We start from the raw sequence: 19,668 nt of genomic DNA on the forward strand, positions 1-19,668 counted from the left end.
TTAACCACAGAGCTGTCGTAGTTTGGTTTCTTTGTTTTAGACTTAGTGGCACAATTGAATCCATAGTAGCTTTCAGGAAGTTAGGTCAATAAATCAAAAGCAAAATATTCACTCTGGGTGCTCTACATAAAATCAATCTGATGTTCAAAAGTCTATATCTGTTCAAATTCGATGCAATGATGATTTGGTTAAGTACGGAATAGAAGAAGAAGTGAAGGAGAGGGTGGCAGACACGTTTTCCAAAACTGCCAATTAACATGATTTTATCTTGACATGCTATAAATGGATTGCTCCACCAGTCCAAATCTCCGATCCTATCTCTCATGTTAGAGATTGGCAGAGTAGATAAGATGGCTCCTCTCTGGAGAGGTGGTCTAGGCACGCTGCTAGTTATCTGCCAGCACACAGCTGCCACAATTTCTGGGGTGAAGTATGGCCAACCAGTAGAAAGTATGACATACACTCAATCAGACGTGGTTTCATAGTTGCTTGTATGTCTTCTCGCGTTGATTTCAATTCATCTATCCATTATCCGAACGGCTTGTCCTCACAAAGTTTGCGGGCGTGCTGGTTTCTCTCTCAACCGTCCTCAGGTATTCATTTACAACCACATGGACCACGAGATTGAATACAAGACTTGAAGCAAATGACGTCAACAACGCTGTTATTTGAACTCTTCTATCAGCAAATGCAACATGATACATGAAAAACTGTCTCTATCGCTAAAGGTTTGAGCGCTAGCACGACTGAAGATAACCAAGAGAGATGCAGAACATTTAGCGTTTAATTTTTTTAAGAATTTGAGTACTACGTCAATGTATTGTTGTGTGAATCTCCAAGAACCTTAGTGATAATGAGCAGGCATAATGTCTGTGCAAACGGCCTTTTTAGCAGGCTGCTTCAAGTACATCCTGTTTGACCTGTTGTACCTCCAATGGATTTGATAACACAGATTTTGGAGGACAGATGGTATGCAGTGAGGGTGACACAGTAGTGGCTTGTTCTGTGTGTGAGCGTGTGTCGTGCGTGCATGTGTGTAAGGGCAGCTGTTGAACAAGAGGATTTAATAATGCCTTGTGACCTAGATCTAGCCTAAGCAGTTCCACTCAATGCTGTTGTAGAAGAGAGAATAGGAGATGAAACACTTGGACTAAAAAAATGGTGAGAAGATAAAGATAAGATAAAGATAAAGATGTCCTTTATTAGTCCCACAATGGGGAAATTTGAGAAAATATATCTATTAAAATTGAAGAACGTTCGCGTATGAGAGGGATAGTTGAGGAGTTCCAACGCAAATGCTGGCATGCGACATTTAGCCGAAAAAAGAAACCATGAGTATTAGCAATGTTTATCACAACATTTTTCATTGTTGCACTTACTAATCCTGCAATCATATACAATTCCTATGTAAAACTTCATCAAAAATAACAATTTTATTTCAGAAACTGACAGCTTCCAAATGCATTTCACTACTGATTTAGGTCATGCTCAAAAATACCAGCGCCAATACAAATCTTCTCCAAAGTTGGTAAGAGTCAAATGGGTCGACAGGATCTTGATCAGGGGTCTCAAATTCCGGTCCCTGTAGTCCACTTTCCTGCATGTTTTCCATATCTCGGTGCTGAAACACACCTGATTCAGAATCAGAATGAGAATGCCCTTTATTGTCAACGAGATTAGCGAGCGCTATAAGGCTCCAGCAGAACTTGCGGATGAGCTGATCATTTAAATCAGGTGTGTTGCAGCAGGAAGAGAAGGAAAATATTGGAGGAAAGCAACCATTCAGGACCAAAGTTTGAGACCCCTGATCTTGACAATAGCAGATGGTTGACTCTCTGCAATGTGAGTGTGTACCTCGCGTATGAAAGGGGGAAAAGGAACTTGAAATCCCTCCCCCAAAATTGGATTCCAAATTTCAAGTTCTCCTTCAGCTTCTTGTATCTGATCATGAGACACTATTTCTCCAAAGCTGCAATGGATTAAATTCATCCGGGTGATCAGACGCAGAACAGTCGTGAATAGGAATAATTTCACCGAGATTAAACAGAAAACCACAACCAGAAATGTTTATATGCAAATAAATACATATACGTGTGTAATTTTATAGTTGAGTGAAGATCTGTTTTTGAAGAAAATAATTTTCTTGTAGTTGTCTGCTTTTGTGATGAAATGAAATCAAAGATCGCTTTGTAAGACTTTTTCAGTAATCGTAAATGTCTTTGAATTTCTTAATGTATATTTATTTAGATTATTTAAAATAGAAATTATTAGCTTTATCCTGGAAATTTGAAATCCTGGAACTCATTGTAGTGCATCCACAAAAAAAAGTGTGATGTTTGCTTTTGTGTTTAAATCCTTCAGTTGTGTCTTTTGATTTCTCTCATCTGGCGTGAAGAGATTAGCAGAAAAGGATGAAGATGAAAAAAAATTGTTGCATCTCTGATCACTGGTGCTGTTGTTTTTGAAATTTTGAACAGCGTTTGTGGGTTCCTCTTTGTGCGAATGTTTGTTGATGTTTGCAGTTGTTGCTTTTTCTTTATTTTTTCCCAATTAAAACATGTTGCCTTGCATTAGGTACAAATATTGTGATAATGTTCACATCATTTTGATCAGTGCATTCGTGATCTGAAATGTTCATAGTGTTTCATGTTCAAGAGTGAATGAGTGTAAAGTGATTCATCCCGTCCACAGTTACCGCGTTATCGCTTGTTGCAGCACAAATCTGCAAACACTCCTGGGTTTGCGGCACGAAATCTGCCTAGAATACAAATGACTGCTCGGACGTGACGGCAATGTGTGTCGAAGCTGCTCACACTCCATCACTGTCCCCTAGCTGTCCCCTACTAAGACCAAATGTCACTCTCGAGAGCCCCCCCTCCCACCCAACCTTACAACCCTTGTAGGAATGTCACCTTAAAGTAACACATTCTAAATCGTTTGGATGCTGCACTGGTTTGGAATTGGGAAAATGCAATCTCCACAAGTCGTGCTCTTTGTGGGCTGAATCTGCAACACCAAAGCTTACAAACAATATTACACATTTCCTTTTAGGATGGTTTTTGTCCTTTGGGAGATTGTAGTGCCCATGAATGTAATATCCTACAATGGATCTTAAGGTTTTTGTTCTCCACACTGGCATCAAAGGCTTTTTTTTTTTTTACTACTCGGAATGTGCTAACTGGAAAAGATATTGTTAATCCTAAAATCTGATTAAATATTTGACTCAAGGGTTAAAAACATCACGCCCTACTTTCTGCAGGTGTGAATGTTAATGGTTGTATGCGTCAGGCATGTGACTTGACAAATGAACAGTACAGGGTGATGTCTGGGATCGGCTCGTGGGCTCCAAGTTGAGGATAAGCAATACATAAAAAATGAATGAATGCATTGTAAAAGGAAGGAGCAGGAAAAGTTAAAAAAAAAAAAAAAGATGGTCGGAAAAAAAGTAGACATAATAATTTCTGTCCTTGCAAAGGTGGCCTTGCTGTTGGTATGCATCCATTGCCAAGACTCTGTTGTAAAAAGCTTACTTTCAGAAGACATGATTCACCGAAACGTTTCATTTTGGAAACCTATACCTCTGCGGTTGCCCTCATTCCGTCCTCTGCTCAGTGCAAATCTGCCATGGCTGGCTAAGTTTCGGAAGCAATTTGGAAATGTAAGTAGGGGGCTGCCATTCCAGTTCTACTCAGTGATGGAGAAAGGCTATGTGTGGAGAGAGTGAGAGAGAGAGAGAGCAGGGGAAGACACACTTGCAGGCTTGCTTGCGATTCCTTCATTCTGAATATTTAGTAGGCGCTTTGTCAGATATTCTTTGCCAGGCTTGTCAGTTCCTAACAGGCTGTGTTTGAATGCGTGCCATCACATGTCCATGATGATAACACTTTAATGAAGTGGGTGTTGGAGCAGCAGCAGGCCTGCCCCGGGCCGGCCCATCATGGTTGCAAATGAAAGAGCGGAGGCGGAAGATGCTATTTGGAAATGACACATGGTCAGATCTGACAACTGCTCTGACGTTAATGGACACTCGCTGAATCTCCCGCCTCAGGAGCGTTGCCTCCTTTTTTATTCTTAATAATGCGTTTGATATTTGTAAAGTTACATATTTGACAGTGTAGAGCAAACATTTTGTCTTGATTGCTCTTCTTATTTACACACACACACACATAAAAACACACTTGCCCATTCTAAAAGTATGCTCGGCACAAATGCAACACTGCTAACCACCAAAAGAGCTCCATGTCTACCTACTGTGAAGCATGGTGGTAGCAGTAGCATGCGTTGTTTGAGGACTTTTCTTTTTTACATTTATTATACATACCTAGTGAGGATAAGCGGTTCAGGAAATGGATGGATTATATCCAATCTAGGGGAAATACAATTCACATGCGATGTATATGGGCAGCTGGGTTAGCGCATATGAGTTGCGGGGTTCGATTCTGACTCTGGCTTACCCATGCATGGTAGATTGAGGGGACACTCTTAATTGGCCCTTGGTGCATGGCTGGCTACCAGACCAGGGTGTACCCCGCTTACTGCCCAAAGACAGCTGGGATCGGCTCCAGCACCCCCGCAACCCTTGTCAGGAGAAGCGGCTCAAATAATGGATGGATGTGTTGTATACTTCGTGTCTTGCTCAAAGGCACCTTGGGAGTAGCCAACAAGCAGACGAGCATCTCTCCAACAATTACAAGGACCCCAACTTTCCACTGCTTGTCAGCCATTTTGGAAATGCTGTCCGCATTGGATGTCCGTCAGAAGCAAAGAGCTGTGATTAAATTCCTTATTATGGGAGAGGAACCACCAATAAACAATTTCAAAAGATTGACAACCAAATTCTCTGCCCAGCCCAAATCCACTCAAACGGCAAACATCTGTAAAATCCATCAGAAACTCCCTTCCAGCAGTTCTCCTCACTCCCACTCTGATACTCAACACTCTCCTCTGTCACTTTTTGTCCCTCTACCTCAGTCATCATCCGTGAAGTAAAAACTTGTACCTGTCAGCTCGAGCCCCTCTCGACAGCCTTGCTTCAAACCTGCCTTCACGTCCTGCCTCCATAAGCTACAATCTCACTATTCGAGTTGCCCCAACCATGAAGAAAAATGCTACAATAACCCTCATAATGGTGCAGTCCCACAACAACGTGGTGCCCTATGTCCTATGGCTCCTCTTCTACATCACATACAATCAGCAATTTCTTACCCAAAATACTTTTGAAGCGCCACGTTTGTCAAACTCAACAGCGACAAAACTGAAATAGTGAAATCCTTCTTTTTGAGTTTCTCTCTTGCCACCAGCTATTCCTCCATTTCCCCCTCTATCCTAGAATCATCTTCGACAGTGACTGATCATTTCGGGCTCTCATAAATAACATTACACGATCTGCATACTTTCATCTCCGTAATGTTAATCGCCACCGCGCCTCCTTCACTCCTCTTTCTTCTGTCATTCTCGTTCACCGTCTCGTCGCCTCTGATTTATTATTGCAATTTCCTTCTTTTTGAGCTCCCTCATGATCCCTCCAAGCACAACCGCTCCACCCCCCCAACGCACTGGCCAAAAAAAAAATAAATAAAAAATCCTTCCACCACATTACCAGAATTTTACCACAGCTCCACTGACTTGCGGTTCCATTCAGAATTTATTTAATCATGCTCCTGCAGAACAGTTTAAGGATTACGCAAAAAGTAGTTGATAAAACGTGAATTAATTGACACAATATTATATCACCACACGTTTGGAATAGTCACAAATCACATGGGATGATACCTATGTACCAAATGTATTATGAAACTCTGACACTATAATTATACATCATTATTAAGATGTTAATGATTACAGTGTAATTTAAATGAAAGAGCAGGATACTATCGGACATAAAGGTATTATGAGGTTTGCTGGGAACGTCTGGCAGAATCGCCTGTCAGAACGAGCTTCAACTCCCACCACACGCCCACATCTCGGGGGAGGCAAGGGTCCCTGCCTCCATTGTTGAGGCAGGTAATTGGCGAGTGGCCGTAACGTGGCCAGTGCCTATCATGACGGCAATCGCCGAACCCACTGGTGGACTTTGGTGGTCAGGGATGCCGTGATGCTGAAGAAAGACTCCTCCTATCTCTCCGGTTGAAGTTACCAAGGTGGTTAAAAAGCTCCTCTGTGGCCAAGTCCCCCGGGGTAGATGAGATCCGCCTGGATTTTCTAAAGGCTCTGTATGTGGTGGGGCTGTCATGGTTGATACGACGCTGCAACATCGCGTGGACACCGGGGGACAGTACCTCTGGATTAGCAGACAGGGGTGGCGGTCCCCCCGCAGGGTGCGTTCCAACTGCAGAGGAATCACACTCCTCAGCCACCCTGGTAAGAGCTATTCAAGGGTGCTGGAGAGAAGTGTCCATCGGGAGGTCGAATCTCGGATTCAGGATTAGCAATGTGGATTTTTGTTCGGGGCGTGGAACAGTGGACCAGATCTACACTCTCGCCAGGGTACTTGAAAGGGCCTAGTTCAAATAATAGAAAAGGGCGCAATTAATCGATATCTGCATTAACATGATAGAATAAAATCTGTTGTTTACTTCCGGCCAACAATATACGTGATGTGCTGTAACAGCATCTTTGCCGATGTAAAATGGTTGCAGTGCACATGGCTGCTTGTGCCTGTGAGTTGTTTGTGCAGCTCTGCAAGCTGTGCAAATGTCTCCCCACGGATGTCAAATAGATTCTAATTAGCTCTGCAGAATTTAATTACCATACGCTGGTGGATCACTAGGGTAGCGTCCCGGCTGAATGGATGTGTAACCAATCACACTTTGCCACAGTTGAGTGCGGCTCACTGCGGAGAAATATGTCCCTGGCACATGAATGCTCTCTTTTTTGTGTGGATGACCTTCCTTTATTTATATATTTTTGCCCCTGTTTCAAAAACCGCAAACACACATACCTGTAAAATGGATCAACTAGCAAAGCAATTTGAGGCATTTCTTCATCCCCAGCACTCAATAGATCACATTGGAAGCAAAAGGCCAACCTTAATGAAAGGCCCCCTCCGAGATATTTACATCCGCCCGAACAGGATAGAAATGATTTTTTTCCCCATGATTGAATGGCCTTCAATGTTTATTTCCGAGCAGACCATATGAACTCATAATTAATCCTGCCGTCAGCGTTGCTTCCTTTGTAAATACACCTGCATTATTACCCGGGATTATTTGCCAAACAAGAAGCATATTGATTTTGATGGAGTCTCAACAAAAGATTGCAAGGAATGTTGCTGACTCTGTGCGACCGACGCTTTCAAAATGTTTCAGCTAGATTGTATGTCTCAAAAAAAATAACCTGATGGGACAGTTATGTCATACAAGGTTACTTCCCTATGAAGTCAAGCTTTAATAATGGTGTCGTTCGCCTATTTCCGGGGGGTTATTCATTTTCATTTTTAATTATATTTATTTGTTCAATAGGAAATTATTGTAAATATTCACCAAACTTATTATTATTCCTTTACATAATGTGAATCTACGGCTTTCCCTTTACTTCAGGTAGACTTCCCTTGCCGTGTGTTGTCATTCAATCCGTTCCACTTAATCATATTGAGAGTATCGCTCTAATTAAAAATCCTATTATTGAAAGTTTGTATTTTCCCGGCAACCTTGCTTACAGTGGTACTTGTTGATCTGAGCGTCTGGATAACACAAAGAGCTGACTCAAAGCTGTGAAAGGTAAAGAATTGGAAGAAGACTAATATTATTGAATTAAATCTAAACCATAAATCTGTGGGCTTCCTTCACTTCAGAGTCTAAGGAAGAGAGCCCTCATTACGTGTCGGTATCTAATCTGTTCCACTTGATTGACTCGACTACATGATTTGCTTGCAACCTTGTTTGCACTTTTCCGACACTATTGCTAACCCTTTTGCAAAGATAGAAAAAAAAACATAAGGGATGGAGAGAATATTTTTTTAAAGAAAATATTGAATTACTACTGGTAGTGACAATTAGCTTGCTCCTGCCTAGCAACATAAAGTGCCATACTACTACTAACTAGCCTGTCAATTAGTCTGAAATGCATCATGAAGCTCCTGGCTGTTTATATGAAGATGAAGGAGGTTATAGAACTTCACACCATGAAAAGGGAACTGAGCAAATTCACTTGTGGTTGTCATCAGTGAGTCACGATGACATAAAGAATAGACTAATAATATCTCTCATCAGCCCATTTGTCATATAAACTGTATAAGAATCATATCAAACTCAAAATGCAATATGAAATATTAAATATTTCAGGCAAGGTGAATTATATAAGACCTTTTATTTCGGAATGTAATGATTTGACTGTGGAGGGAGCAGAGATAAAAATAAGCTAAATTAACCAGTCCCTGATATTTCAAGAAAACTACTCCAGCATTACATTTATTGAATTCAAACATGATTGAAGTATATTTTTGTTCAACCATTATGGCAAAAACACGCCAAAATGTACAAATTCTCTGTAATTTCAGTTGTGTTTTGGTGCGGTAATGTTATTTTATTTATTTTTTTGCTAAAGTCGTGTCATTAGCCTTTTTTTTTGGACCCTCAAAAACAGATGGCATTCTTTGATGCTTACACATACGAGGTCAATAGAATTGCAAAAAATTATTTCATTTTTTTTGGGGGGGAAAATGATGGCCTGAGTTTTCATTGTGACAACACAATGACCTGATATTACAGCCCAACCAAAATCACTGTACATGTACTCACGTCACTCTGGACACCATACTTTGCATTAAACTCTATTATCTAAAATTTCCCGAATGCTTCCAAATGCTCCCCCCTTGACAGAGCAAGGTTCATCAGAGACTGGTTCTAGAATTTGAGAGTGGAGAGAATGGAACATTTGTGGGATCAGCTTGGGCGTGCTGTGCGTGTTGTTGGCTGACGCGCAACAAGTGCCGGTGGAATGGGATGCCGTCCCACAACTGTGTGTGGTCATGCTGGTGAGCAGCAAGACGAGGAGATGCCACGCTGTTGTGGCTGTTCCACAAATGTCTGAGGCTGCCGTTTAGTAAATGAGGAAATGATGAAATTGCCAATATGTCTTGTTGCATCCACCAAAGACGTGTCAACTGCAACAGCGAAATAAGTTTGGCATTGGCAGAGAAGAGTAGTCAATCTTTGCATGTTACTTACAAATGTGGTACAATTTAGCGGTTAATAAACAGCCTTTCCAACACTCTCAAGTTTTCTTCTGGTTTCCCTCAAATTGTGGCAGATGAAAATATCGAAAATGAATGAAACATCCAAATCGACCGTGATCTGTTTTTTTTTTTCCATTTTCCATTTGTAAATAAAAACTAAAATGGGAAATTAAGTCATCATTGGCTTTTCATTTTGGCTTTTGGGACGAATACATTTTTTTTCGGTTTTGTTTTGATAAATAAATGAGCAAATGGCAAACACGTTCATCCTTCATTGAAGTAATCGCACTCATTCTGGATCATTCAATCCAACATGCTCGTGGTAACATCAGTACATATTTTTGTCATTGTGTTGTTTCACTCTTTGGAGATTTAAAGTAGAAGACACAGAGCTTTTTTTAAGTTACAAAAAGAGAACATAATGAGATCCCGACCTAGTTTTGGTCTTAGTTTATTGTGTATGCCGGGTTCATACATACTGTAGATGTGTGTGCATGTGGAAAACAGGCTTGCCTTCGATCAGTAGATGAACTTGTTGTTTCCTCTCATCTGGTGCAGAACATCCAGTGCTGTCAAAAGAAAAAAAACAATTTTCCCTTGTTGCTGGAACAAAAGTGATACATCAAAGTTGTTCACATTAAAACAGAGACTCACACAAAATCTTTGTGTATTGATTATCTATTCAAGAGAACACCCAAGCTATTATATTCAGCAATATTGACATGTACCCTTGCATTGTTTTAGACATAACGTGCAGAATTGACTTTTTAAATTTTTTTCCTCGCCCAGAGGGCTTCTATTTATTCGCGATAACTTTGGAATTTGTGTCACTGCTCTTATTTTACCACATCTCCGTACCTCTGCAGTCTTGTCAGGTAGCCCCAGGCAGGTGTCTAGCTACTACATCACGGGGGGGGACCCAAAAATATTTGCAGTATGTTGACAACAATTGGCTGTAAAAAGAGGTGAATTCAGAACAGCGAAAAGTATTGACCAAGATAAATCATTATGAAACTTTGTACACCTCAAATCGGACCAAGCACCAAAATGTGGACTCCAATGCTGACTCGACAAAAGTAAAGCAAAAATAAATATAGAAGTTCATAATTAAACCAAGGGAGCACGTCTGGCTACGAATTGGAATCTATGACGACAATAGGTTAACGTTAATTGGGTGTACACAAAAAAAAAATAAAAATCAACTTAAACCAAAACGTAATGAGTGCAAGAAAATCATTGGGACAATAGAGAAAAGCAAAAAATCTGGCGTCTTCCCTTTGGCTTCGGCTTCCTTTAAGGGATACTTCCCCCCAAAATGTGAATTTGGCCTTCTGTCTACTGATTTGACAAGCAGTTCTCCAGGCAATGCCCCCTTTGAGCGCCATTTTCAAATATTAGTGAGAGGTAGAGCAAAACGCTGGTCGGGGGATGAGTTACCCTTTAAATACACACTACATACATAGACAGCCGGTGCGATGCAGCAGGCACCGCCCAGCAACGCTCAGCCGGTAGACTGGAAACAAAAAAAAGAAATAACAGCAGACAGGCTGGCAGGCAGAGAAACAGGAACATGACACACAGGAGATTATGTTATATAAAAACAGGCATGTCCCGAGGTCTCTTGCGGGTATCAACGCGTCCGAATTGCAGCTAAGCTCGGCTGCTCACTGGCATAGATGCTAGGTGACTGTTGGAGCTGAGCTGGCTTTGTTCAGCGTATCTCCAACTTCCCTTCCCTGTCGTTCCCTTCGTTAATTAACATCTCAACTTTCAGCTATGGGGGAAATGATCTTCTGGACACAGAGCACAATTAACTAGTATGAGCGTCATGTTGTCAGAGTGTGCTGTCTCTCAGTAGAATAGTGTGATGGATGAAGGACTCTGCACGGATGATGTCAGGTTCACTTTTCCCTTCCCGCTAAATTAAAATGATGCTCAGATGAAGATGCTATTTTCTGAGGGGTTTTTTTCAGTGTCACATAGTTAAAGAAGTAAAAGGAAATTATCGGTGGACTGTGAACAATTGTTAGGACCTGTCAAAGATAGAGGGATGGACACTGTGCGGAAGAAGAAAGAAAGCTCTCTGCAAGTTTTGTCTGATAATTGATGTTTTTTGTTCATTACCATTTAGAAGCAAAGTGCAAATGACAGTTGTTGGGTTTTTTTTGTCGCTTTGTGTGGGTTACAAAAAATGCTAACAATGATTTTCCATCACTGGTGCCACATCATAGGCAAAGCGCCGTTATCTTCAATGTTATTTACATCTCATTACTGTCACAGGGGCACTTTGGTAGTTTGGGAGAATAAATAACCCCAGCTGCACAATTGGGCTGGAATCGTGCAATGTGAATTGAGCCAAGTCTCTTGCTCCGAATCTCATTTACTAGAGCTGTGTATCAACATTATTTTTCTGTACACAGAACAGAATGAAATGAATTCTCTAAAATTCTCAATATACTGTGCAAAAAAGGGATTGGATTGAAATGGGTTCTGTTAATGGAGGATGGACAAAACACAGATTGCTGTGCTCATCCATTCCGTTCCCATTTTCACATTTCTGTCAAATAAATTGATTGCTTTGTGTCAAGTTGAGGCAGGGGGTGCAGACTCCTACGGTCGCTCCCCTCCACGGCTTTTGTTCAGTCGACTCTAATGCGACGGAAGTCCAGTGGAACTTGATTCATTTCAAATCTGTTAAGTGATCTTGGGAAAGGTCTAATTTGTCGTATAATAATTCCACACGATTGTCTGTTTGGCCGATGTCGTGCGAGAAATGTTGTGATGTTGATGCATGATGCACAATGAAGGAAGTTACAGAGTTAACTTTTGGTGCCAAAGATGCAGTTTCACTTCGCGCTGCTATCGTGTTCTCCCACCACCAGTCCCGCTGGTATGAATCGTTTCAGACTAGCGGCAACCTAACTAGCCAAAACCAGTGACCCGAGGTTAACCGTTATGCTTATCCACAACCATCTTATTTTTACTCCTGGAATTGCACAGACATGAAGTCAGTCCGCTCCATGGAACGTTTCAGTCTGTTGATGGCAGCAGACGGGTGAGTGCAAAGTCCCACTTTTGACCAACTGGATGGCAGGATGCCAAGAACAAGTGACTAGCAGTTAGTTAAGGCAGTTTTGAAAGCAAACTCATGAAAATACAATGTTGATTAGTACTTACATATTTACTATTATAAATTTACAAAAAACGTGTTTTAAACTTACAAAAAATGTGTATGCACTCATTTTTCCTCATCCAATGTTTGTTTTATTGTCGTACATACCTATATCAACATAAATATTTCATTTTATTAATATTTATTATACTGTTGGTCCGGCAAAGGGAAAATCAACAACCTAGAACAAACAAATACATACATTTTCAACATTTTTTACATTTTTCATTTGCCTGGATTCTGGGAAAACACTGGCCAGACCGCATGTTTCCCGAAAATCAATTTTCAGCATTCGGTTGGTCATACCCGCATCCATCCATTTTCTACACTGTTTTACCTCACTGCCTTTTTTTTAACCCATTATTTTATGAACTAAAGTGACCAAATCTACACATTCGGTTAGGCCCCAGAATTCTTGTTTAATTCCATTTTAAATTTTTTTACACCATCTTGGTACCAACCCTACATAGACAAAAACATCCCCATGTAGACGTTTTCGTTTGTTTTTTTGTTTGCTTATTGATTTGATACTTAAACTTTATCATGAAGTATGATATCAAGGAAGAAATGACTCAAGTTGTTTTGGCATACCGAGCCTCCAAATGAGTTTTCATGGAGGCAATAATATTTGCCGAACTCTATTGCAGAAATGAATACACAGGTTAATTTGTGACCCAGGAGATTGGATAAAATGTTGAAAAAAAATGGTGTGATGTTTTTTTTTTTATCTTTATAAAAGAGTTTTATTTCAAGTGATGGCGTTTCGACAACACTGAGAAATAATTTGGATCAAAAAGATCAAAGTAAATAGAATGATGTTTGCAAACGGCTGAAAACTGAACAAAGAACTCCTCACCGGTCTCCAGCTTTGCTTTATTTGCCACAGTCTATTTTTGCTTTTTTTAAATGCATCTTTACACATTTCCAGAAGTGCCTTGTGGGCATACGTCTTAACATTTTTGTGAAAAGGTGAGAGAGGAAGTTGAGAAAGTAGAGAACATAAATCCCAAAAGCAGGCGGTTCAAACGAGTGGAGATGGAAGACAAGAGCACAGTCAGGATTGGAGGTCGCCCGGCAGGCTGTAGAAGGCGCCAGAGGCTATGTAATTCTCACCCGCCCATTTGCTATCATCCCTGAACCTTGCTATGACAAACGTGAAGCTGCTCTCTATCAGTGAGCCACAGGCTACCTCTCTGCTGCCTTGTTTCATCTCTCGCTCCAACCCGGTGGCCCTTTCATTTTTAATTGACACTGGAGTTTTGGTAGGCTGGCCGGGAAAGACTTTTGTTGCCAGGCATTGGCAGCCAAGCCTGTGGGCCAGCATGGCGAGGAGGGGCCAACAGTTAGCCCTGCATGGGCATCCTTTTTAATTGTTTTGGGAAAGTTTGCAATTTTGTCTATTGGTTATGAAATATTGTGGTTGAGCTTGCTGCCAGACAACCTGATTTGTCATCGCTTTGTCACTGCACAAATTTGGACTGAGTCACTTATACACGAGTTATATATTGATCAATACTTACATCTTTGCTCTCAGGACACCGAGTGCTGTACATGTATATCCAAAGTTGCTTGGCTGAGGGGTGAATTACACCCTCAAACTGAACTGCAATAACGCTTTGTCAATTTTCCGTAACAAATTGAAATTTAGATGCGATTACTTAAACCTGTGATTGACTATAGCCTGCCGTTCAGCCAGAAAGTTGATGTATTTGCTTCACAAATTCAAAGAAAAATGCCAGTTGTAAAGCTGGCGTCTGCTTATCTCCTGCTTGTATTCATTACTGCAGGTTTTCTGAGCACTGGAGACCAGGCGGCCAAGGGCAACTATGGCCTGCTTGATCAAATTCAAGCTCTCAGGTGGATCAAGGAAAACATCCAGGCCTTCAAAGGAGACCCAAAACGAGTGACCATTTTCGGCTCCGGTGCTGGGGCCTCATGCGTCAGCCTGCTGACTCTCTCGCATTACTCAGAAGGTACATCTTTTCACTCACGCACACTTTGACAAGATTTGCCCACATGTGGACATGTTTCATCATTTTGTCATGTCTGATCTTATTTTAGGGTGTTTTGTAGTCTCCTGTAGAAGTTCAAATAAAGTCATCACAATACATTAAAGCTGCAAGCAGCCATGAAAAGGGCTTCTCGTTTTTTTTTTTCTTGTTGAAGGAAATGAAACGAAAAGATCTGACCACTTGGAGGGAAGTTATGACAGCGTCATATTTCAAAGGTTCTTCTAAGGTTTCTTTTGTGCCAATTTAGTGGCATGAGATTTTGGTTAAACCCGGAGTTACCGAAAGTTATAGCAATCTATTTAACTTCCATTTACTCCGAGACCAAAGTTTTAAGTGGAATCAAAGGATGCTAAACCCTGCGAGCGTGCATTAACTACAGGAGGAATCTTTAGTTATGGTGAGTCTGATTAGATCAAAGACTAAGTTTTGCATGTGGACCATATTCCTTAAATGTGCCCTCAAATTCATCCTTCCTTTTAATTATTCCCCTTTTATGTTTGACAGATCCAAAATGACTGGTTTTGATAAGTCCTCATACTCTAGAGGGAACTAAATATGGCCGGGACCCGACATCTTAATTAACAGTGGCAGCAGCAAAAGCTTGGATGTTGCTTAACAGGCCGAGAGGGTGGGATGGGAATGGGAGGGTGGGGGGTTGGGGGAGGGGAGGTTGGGGGTTGTCTAATCTGAGGCCAAAACCTCCTTTTGAAGTAAACCTCGTTGAGTCATCATTTTAACTCGTCTGCCTGAGAATAAATAGTGCTCCAAAAATACAAATAGTGAATCTGCAGTAGTAGTGAGACTTGGTCCAATAGTTAACGTTTCGGAAATTGGCTTGATGTCAATATTGTTTATGGTGTTATGAAATTGTTATGTGTGTATTTAGTCATTGTATGATTCCATTAAAGTCAGGCGATACACTGCATTATAGTCTGACGTTTATTGCAGTGATTTGTTTGCATACTCCGTCAATTCTATTTCGAGCATGTTCAGTGTTTACATGTGTGCTTTTAGATATCAGTAGAAGAGAACAGATTTCATAGTAAGTGTAAATTTTCCTCATAGAATCAATATCATGCCCGGTGGGACACGTTGTCATCTACGACCATGCATTTCCCGTTAGAGTTCAATCTCAAATTCAATTTATTTCTTTGATACAACTCGAGTTTTTTCTTAATCCGACAGCACGAATGATTGTCTGTCATTCAGCTCCATCCATTGCTCATATAATACCACTCCTTGATTAAAAGAGCAAATATGATATTAGTTTAGCCAATAGGATTGATACTTTCTTTAAAGGATGTCTTGATAAAAGGGTTAGAAACATTTGTTTTCAACAGATGACCTGCTCTTCAGGTAATTCATCATGCCATTAGGAAAACGGCCAGGATGAAATTTGTCAATTATCACATCAAATAGCACATAATGTACCTGAAAATGACATTGCGGTCACTTTACATATTCTTCTTTGTTTATATTTTTGGGATCATAATCAGTCCAGAGGTGCCTTGAAATATTTCTAAAAATTATCAATCTGTTCCAGCATCCATTTTTTGTAGTGCGTTTTTAACTCCCTGTAATGACTCCGCAAGGAGCTGTAATATTGGCCATTTTATGCAGAGGATAAAGAATATATGCCAATGAGTTCTGTTACACTATCTAAATGTCACATTATGTCCACAGACTCATGGATATTGCTTGTTGGCAATTTACATTGTTAGCTTTGACCACACAGAGAAGGCAAATCGGCCGTATGTTTAGTTGGACAGTCGATGGGGAGTGTATTTAAACAGCTTGAGGCCTCTCCTTAGAAGAATTGTTTACGATCTGTCAGCATGCTGCTTGTTGTGAATTGACTTGACATCACTACCAGTATACAGGGTTCATATCGCAAATGTTCTGCTCACAAGTCAAAGCAAAGAATTAATCGAATGACGGCTTGTTGTGTCTTGAAAAGCCTGAAAGGCGGGTCAGTCGTATCTCAAGGCTCAGTCTGTTTTTTTCGAACCTCTTCACCTAAAGCCCAAACAGATCACTTTCATATAACCCTTTAATAGTAAGCTGAAACAAACAAATTAAACAATCCAACTCCAACTGGCGATGTATTATTGTACTTTTGATATGCATATCTTAAAGGGTGACTTGCATGAATTGCACTAATTCTTGATGCCGTTTTCAGATATGTTCCAGAAAGCCATCATACAGAGCGGCACAGCGCTTTCTAGCTGGGCAGTCAACTACCAGCCCGCTAAGTACACTCGAGCCCTTGCTGAGAAGGTGGGCTGCAACATGCTGGACACCATAGACCTGGTGGAGTGCCTGCAGAACAAGAACTACAAAGAGCTGATTGAGCAGTATGTGACGCCGGCAAAGTACCACATCGCCTTCGGTCCTGTGATTGATGGCGACGTGATACCTGACGATCCCCAAATCCTCATGGAACAAGGCGAATTCCTCAACTACGACATTATGCTGGGTGTCAATCAAGGCGAGGGATTCAAGTTTGTCGACGGGATCGTGGACAGTGAGGACGGCGTGTCGGCCAATGATTTTGACTTTGCTGTGTCTGACTTTGTGGACCATCTATATGGCTACCCCGAGGGCAAAGACACACTACGTGAGACCATCAAGTTCATGTACACCGACTGGGCAGACAAAGAGAATCCAGAGAACCGGCGCAAGACCTTAGTGGCGCTGTTCACAGACCACCAATGGGTGGCGCCAGCAGTGGCTACAGCTGATCTCCATGCCCAGTATGGCTCCCCCACCTACTTTTATGCTTTTTACCACCACTGTCAGAGCGACATGAAGCCCAGCTGGGCCGACTCAGCCCACGGTGATGAAGTACCCTATGTATTCGGGATCCCAATGATTGGCCCGACGGATCTCTTTAACTGCAACTTCTCCAAAAATGATGTGATGCTGAGTGCTGTTGTCATGACCTACTGGACTAACTTTGCCAAAACAGGGTAAATATAACTTTATATAATATGTCTAACACGAGATTCATTGTTTCACAAGAAACAGAGGATTTGAGATTTGACACGACAAATGAATTACAACAACCAATGAAAGTGTTTGCTAATGATAGTCATGCCACTGCTATTACATACTTGAAAGAAATCTTAATGGGACCATATGTGCGAAAAGTTCACAGTCCAGTGCACAGTGAAGAGAAGGCCTTTAGCGGTGTGTTAATGTTTGCTAATTCATCCACCAAAGAGTGGCATATTGTCGGAGCATATGTTCGGGCTGCGATGGCAGGCGTTGTGTAGAATCCCACCACATGCTAGCAGCCCTATCTGTATGGTCCCGAATGCCGCCGCCACTTGGAGAGCAGACACTGTATTTTGCAACATTCCACACTGATCGCAAAGCAACAATAGATGGTAGTTTTATCCTTCAACCATTTAGATCAGGGGTGGGCAAACTTTTTGATTGGCAGGCCACAATGGGTTCTAAAATTTGATCATCAGATGGATGGAGTGTTTTGGTGACTTCACCTCATCTAAGAAAATTCTATTTTAAAAGTGAACAAAAGCATTACAACAATATTAGATAGAAATAGAAAATTAAACATTTAACAAGATTTATTCATTTAATTATTTTCAAGTTTGGCGGGCCGGATTAAAACGTTTAACGGGCCGCATGTGACCCCCGGGCCGTAGTTTGCCCACACCCGCTTTAGATGATGCACTTGTTGTTGCTGGTTTGCAAACTCATGATGAGGCTGTAATATTGCCAGCGCATTATGAAAATGGAAGTGCTCGCGCTGTACTCGAGAGCTTCTATTCCACCCAGCCAATTGCACGTTCAGTTTGGTGCTGTTCCACTTAACTTCCATAGATGACGGTCCTTCTGCAACAAATCAAGCAGAATAAGGCAGATCCCCGCTGGACTCGGAATGTAAATGCTAATGTTGTGCTAGGCCCCTTTACTGCCAAACAATTTTCCGACCTCAGATATATTCATCCAATCAAGAGATTTCAAGGGCTCTTTGTACTATCTTGAACACAGCATGACAAAACAATCTTTGGTGAGTGTGGGCTGGCGTGCTCACTTTACAACTCATTTCCGTGCTAATGCTACTGTTCTCTCCATCCGAGTGACCTCCAGAAACGAATACGATTCTCTGGTGGCCTCCAAAATATCACAATAGAGAAGCAAAAAATAACATTTTCTAACTGACTGCATTCCACAATCTATAAAATGTGTTCTAACGATTATGCTAATAAGACTTAAGTAAAATAAGCATGTGGGGGTGGGGGGGTGTATTTTTGTTTTGTTTTATTTTATTTTATATGGTTTTGCACGTTGTTTCTCTTCTCTGTTAAGATCACCCATACAAATTTGATCATTAGTTCCCTTGGTCTGCCTAACTAATGGGAAATTGCTGAAGGAGGTTGTTCTGCATTAGTAAATCACAACTTTTATGAACTATGGGGAAGAACCATGCCTGAGTGTGCTAGTTGCCACACTTGTGAACTAAGTGAGAAAAAATCATGGTGTGTCCATCATTATCACCAAATCTCAACCCTTTTGAAAATGGCTATTCTTGAATCTTCTATTGAGATACAGACAGGAACTATCAGTGGAAATACTGAAGTTTCATGGGATGAGGGAGTTGAAGTAATGTTGAATTCCATAATGTATAACTAGATTGTCGATGTTTTGGGGGGGGGTTACAACATCTTATTTTACGATGTCATGAAAATAATTCAAATTTTTTCAGAGTTGTTTACAAGTCATTTGATTTTTTTTTTTTCACTGCTGTGCATAATGGTTTAGAACTGTGATTCTGAAATGGGGGTACGTGTACCCCTGGGAGATTTAAAAACATTTAAAAATTGCCCCAATGCCAAAAAAAAGAGCTTGATCACAGCAGTTGCCTCCCTGCTGCCAAGAATGACAAAAATCCTCAGCAAAGCACAAGCTCAAGTGGCTCACTAAAATGTCTCACTGAATGCAAAAAGACTCAATTCCGTGCAACAATGCACTATTCAGTGCTGACATTTGGTGATACTGCTAGTCTTCTTTTTAATTATTAATTGAAATTTTAAGATGTTTTGCAGTTTCTTGCCTTTCTTTTTGAGAACAGATCTTTACTATGATCTCAAAGGAGGGCTCTTTATGTTGCTAATTATTTTTACATGCGCAAATGTTTATTTATAATTAAGTTGAAATTTTTTCCCTTTTTTTTTTTTTTTTTTTTAAATTTCTGTCTTTTTGTTTTCAAACAGTTTTAGGAATACCACTACAAAAGGATCTTATCCCAGCTCTCTTCAGGCAGTAGGCGGGGGGACACCCTG

The 19,668-nt window shown here is 40.9% G+C and overlaps 1 protein-coding gene across 1 annotated transcript in view; it reads left to right on the forward strand.

The window, feature by feature from the left end:
* nlgn4xa (neuroligin 4 X-linked a) overlaps nt 1–19,668 on the forward strand; it is a 60,721-nt gene that overhangs the window by 36,966 nt on the left and 4,087 nt on the right. Inside the window, exons 4-5 of the mRNA XM_088291013.1 lie at nt 14,135–14,320; nt 16,539–17,328. Coding sequence (XP_088147139.1) covers nt 14,135–14,320; nt 16,539–17,328 — 976 coding nt within the window. The remainder of the gene's footprint in view (nt 1–14,134; nt 14,321–16,538; nt 17,329–19,668) is intronic.

This window comes from Idiotropiscis lumnitzeri, chromosome 3, assembly GCF_059441095.1.
Source record: "Idiotropiscis lumnitzeri isolate Australia: NSW breed Sydney's pygmy pipehorse chromosome 3, RoL_Ilum_1.0, whole genome shotgun sequence".
Lineage (NCBI taxonomy): Eukaryota > Metazoa > Chordata > Actinopteri > Syngnathiformes > Syngnathidae > Idiotropiscis > Idiotropiscis lumnitzeri.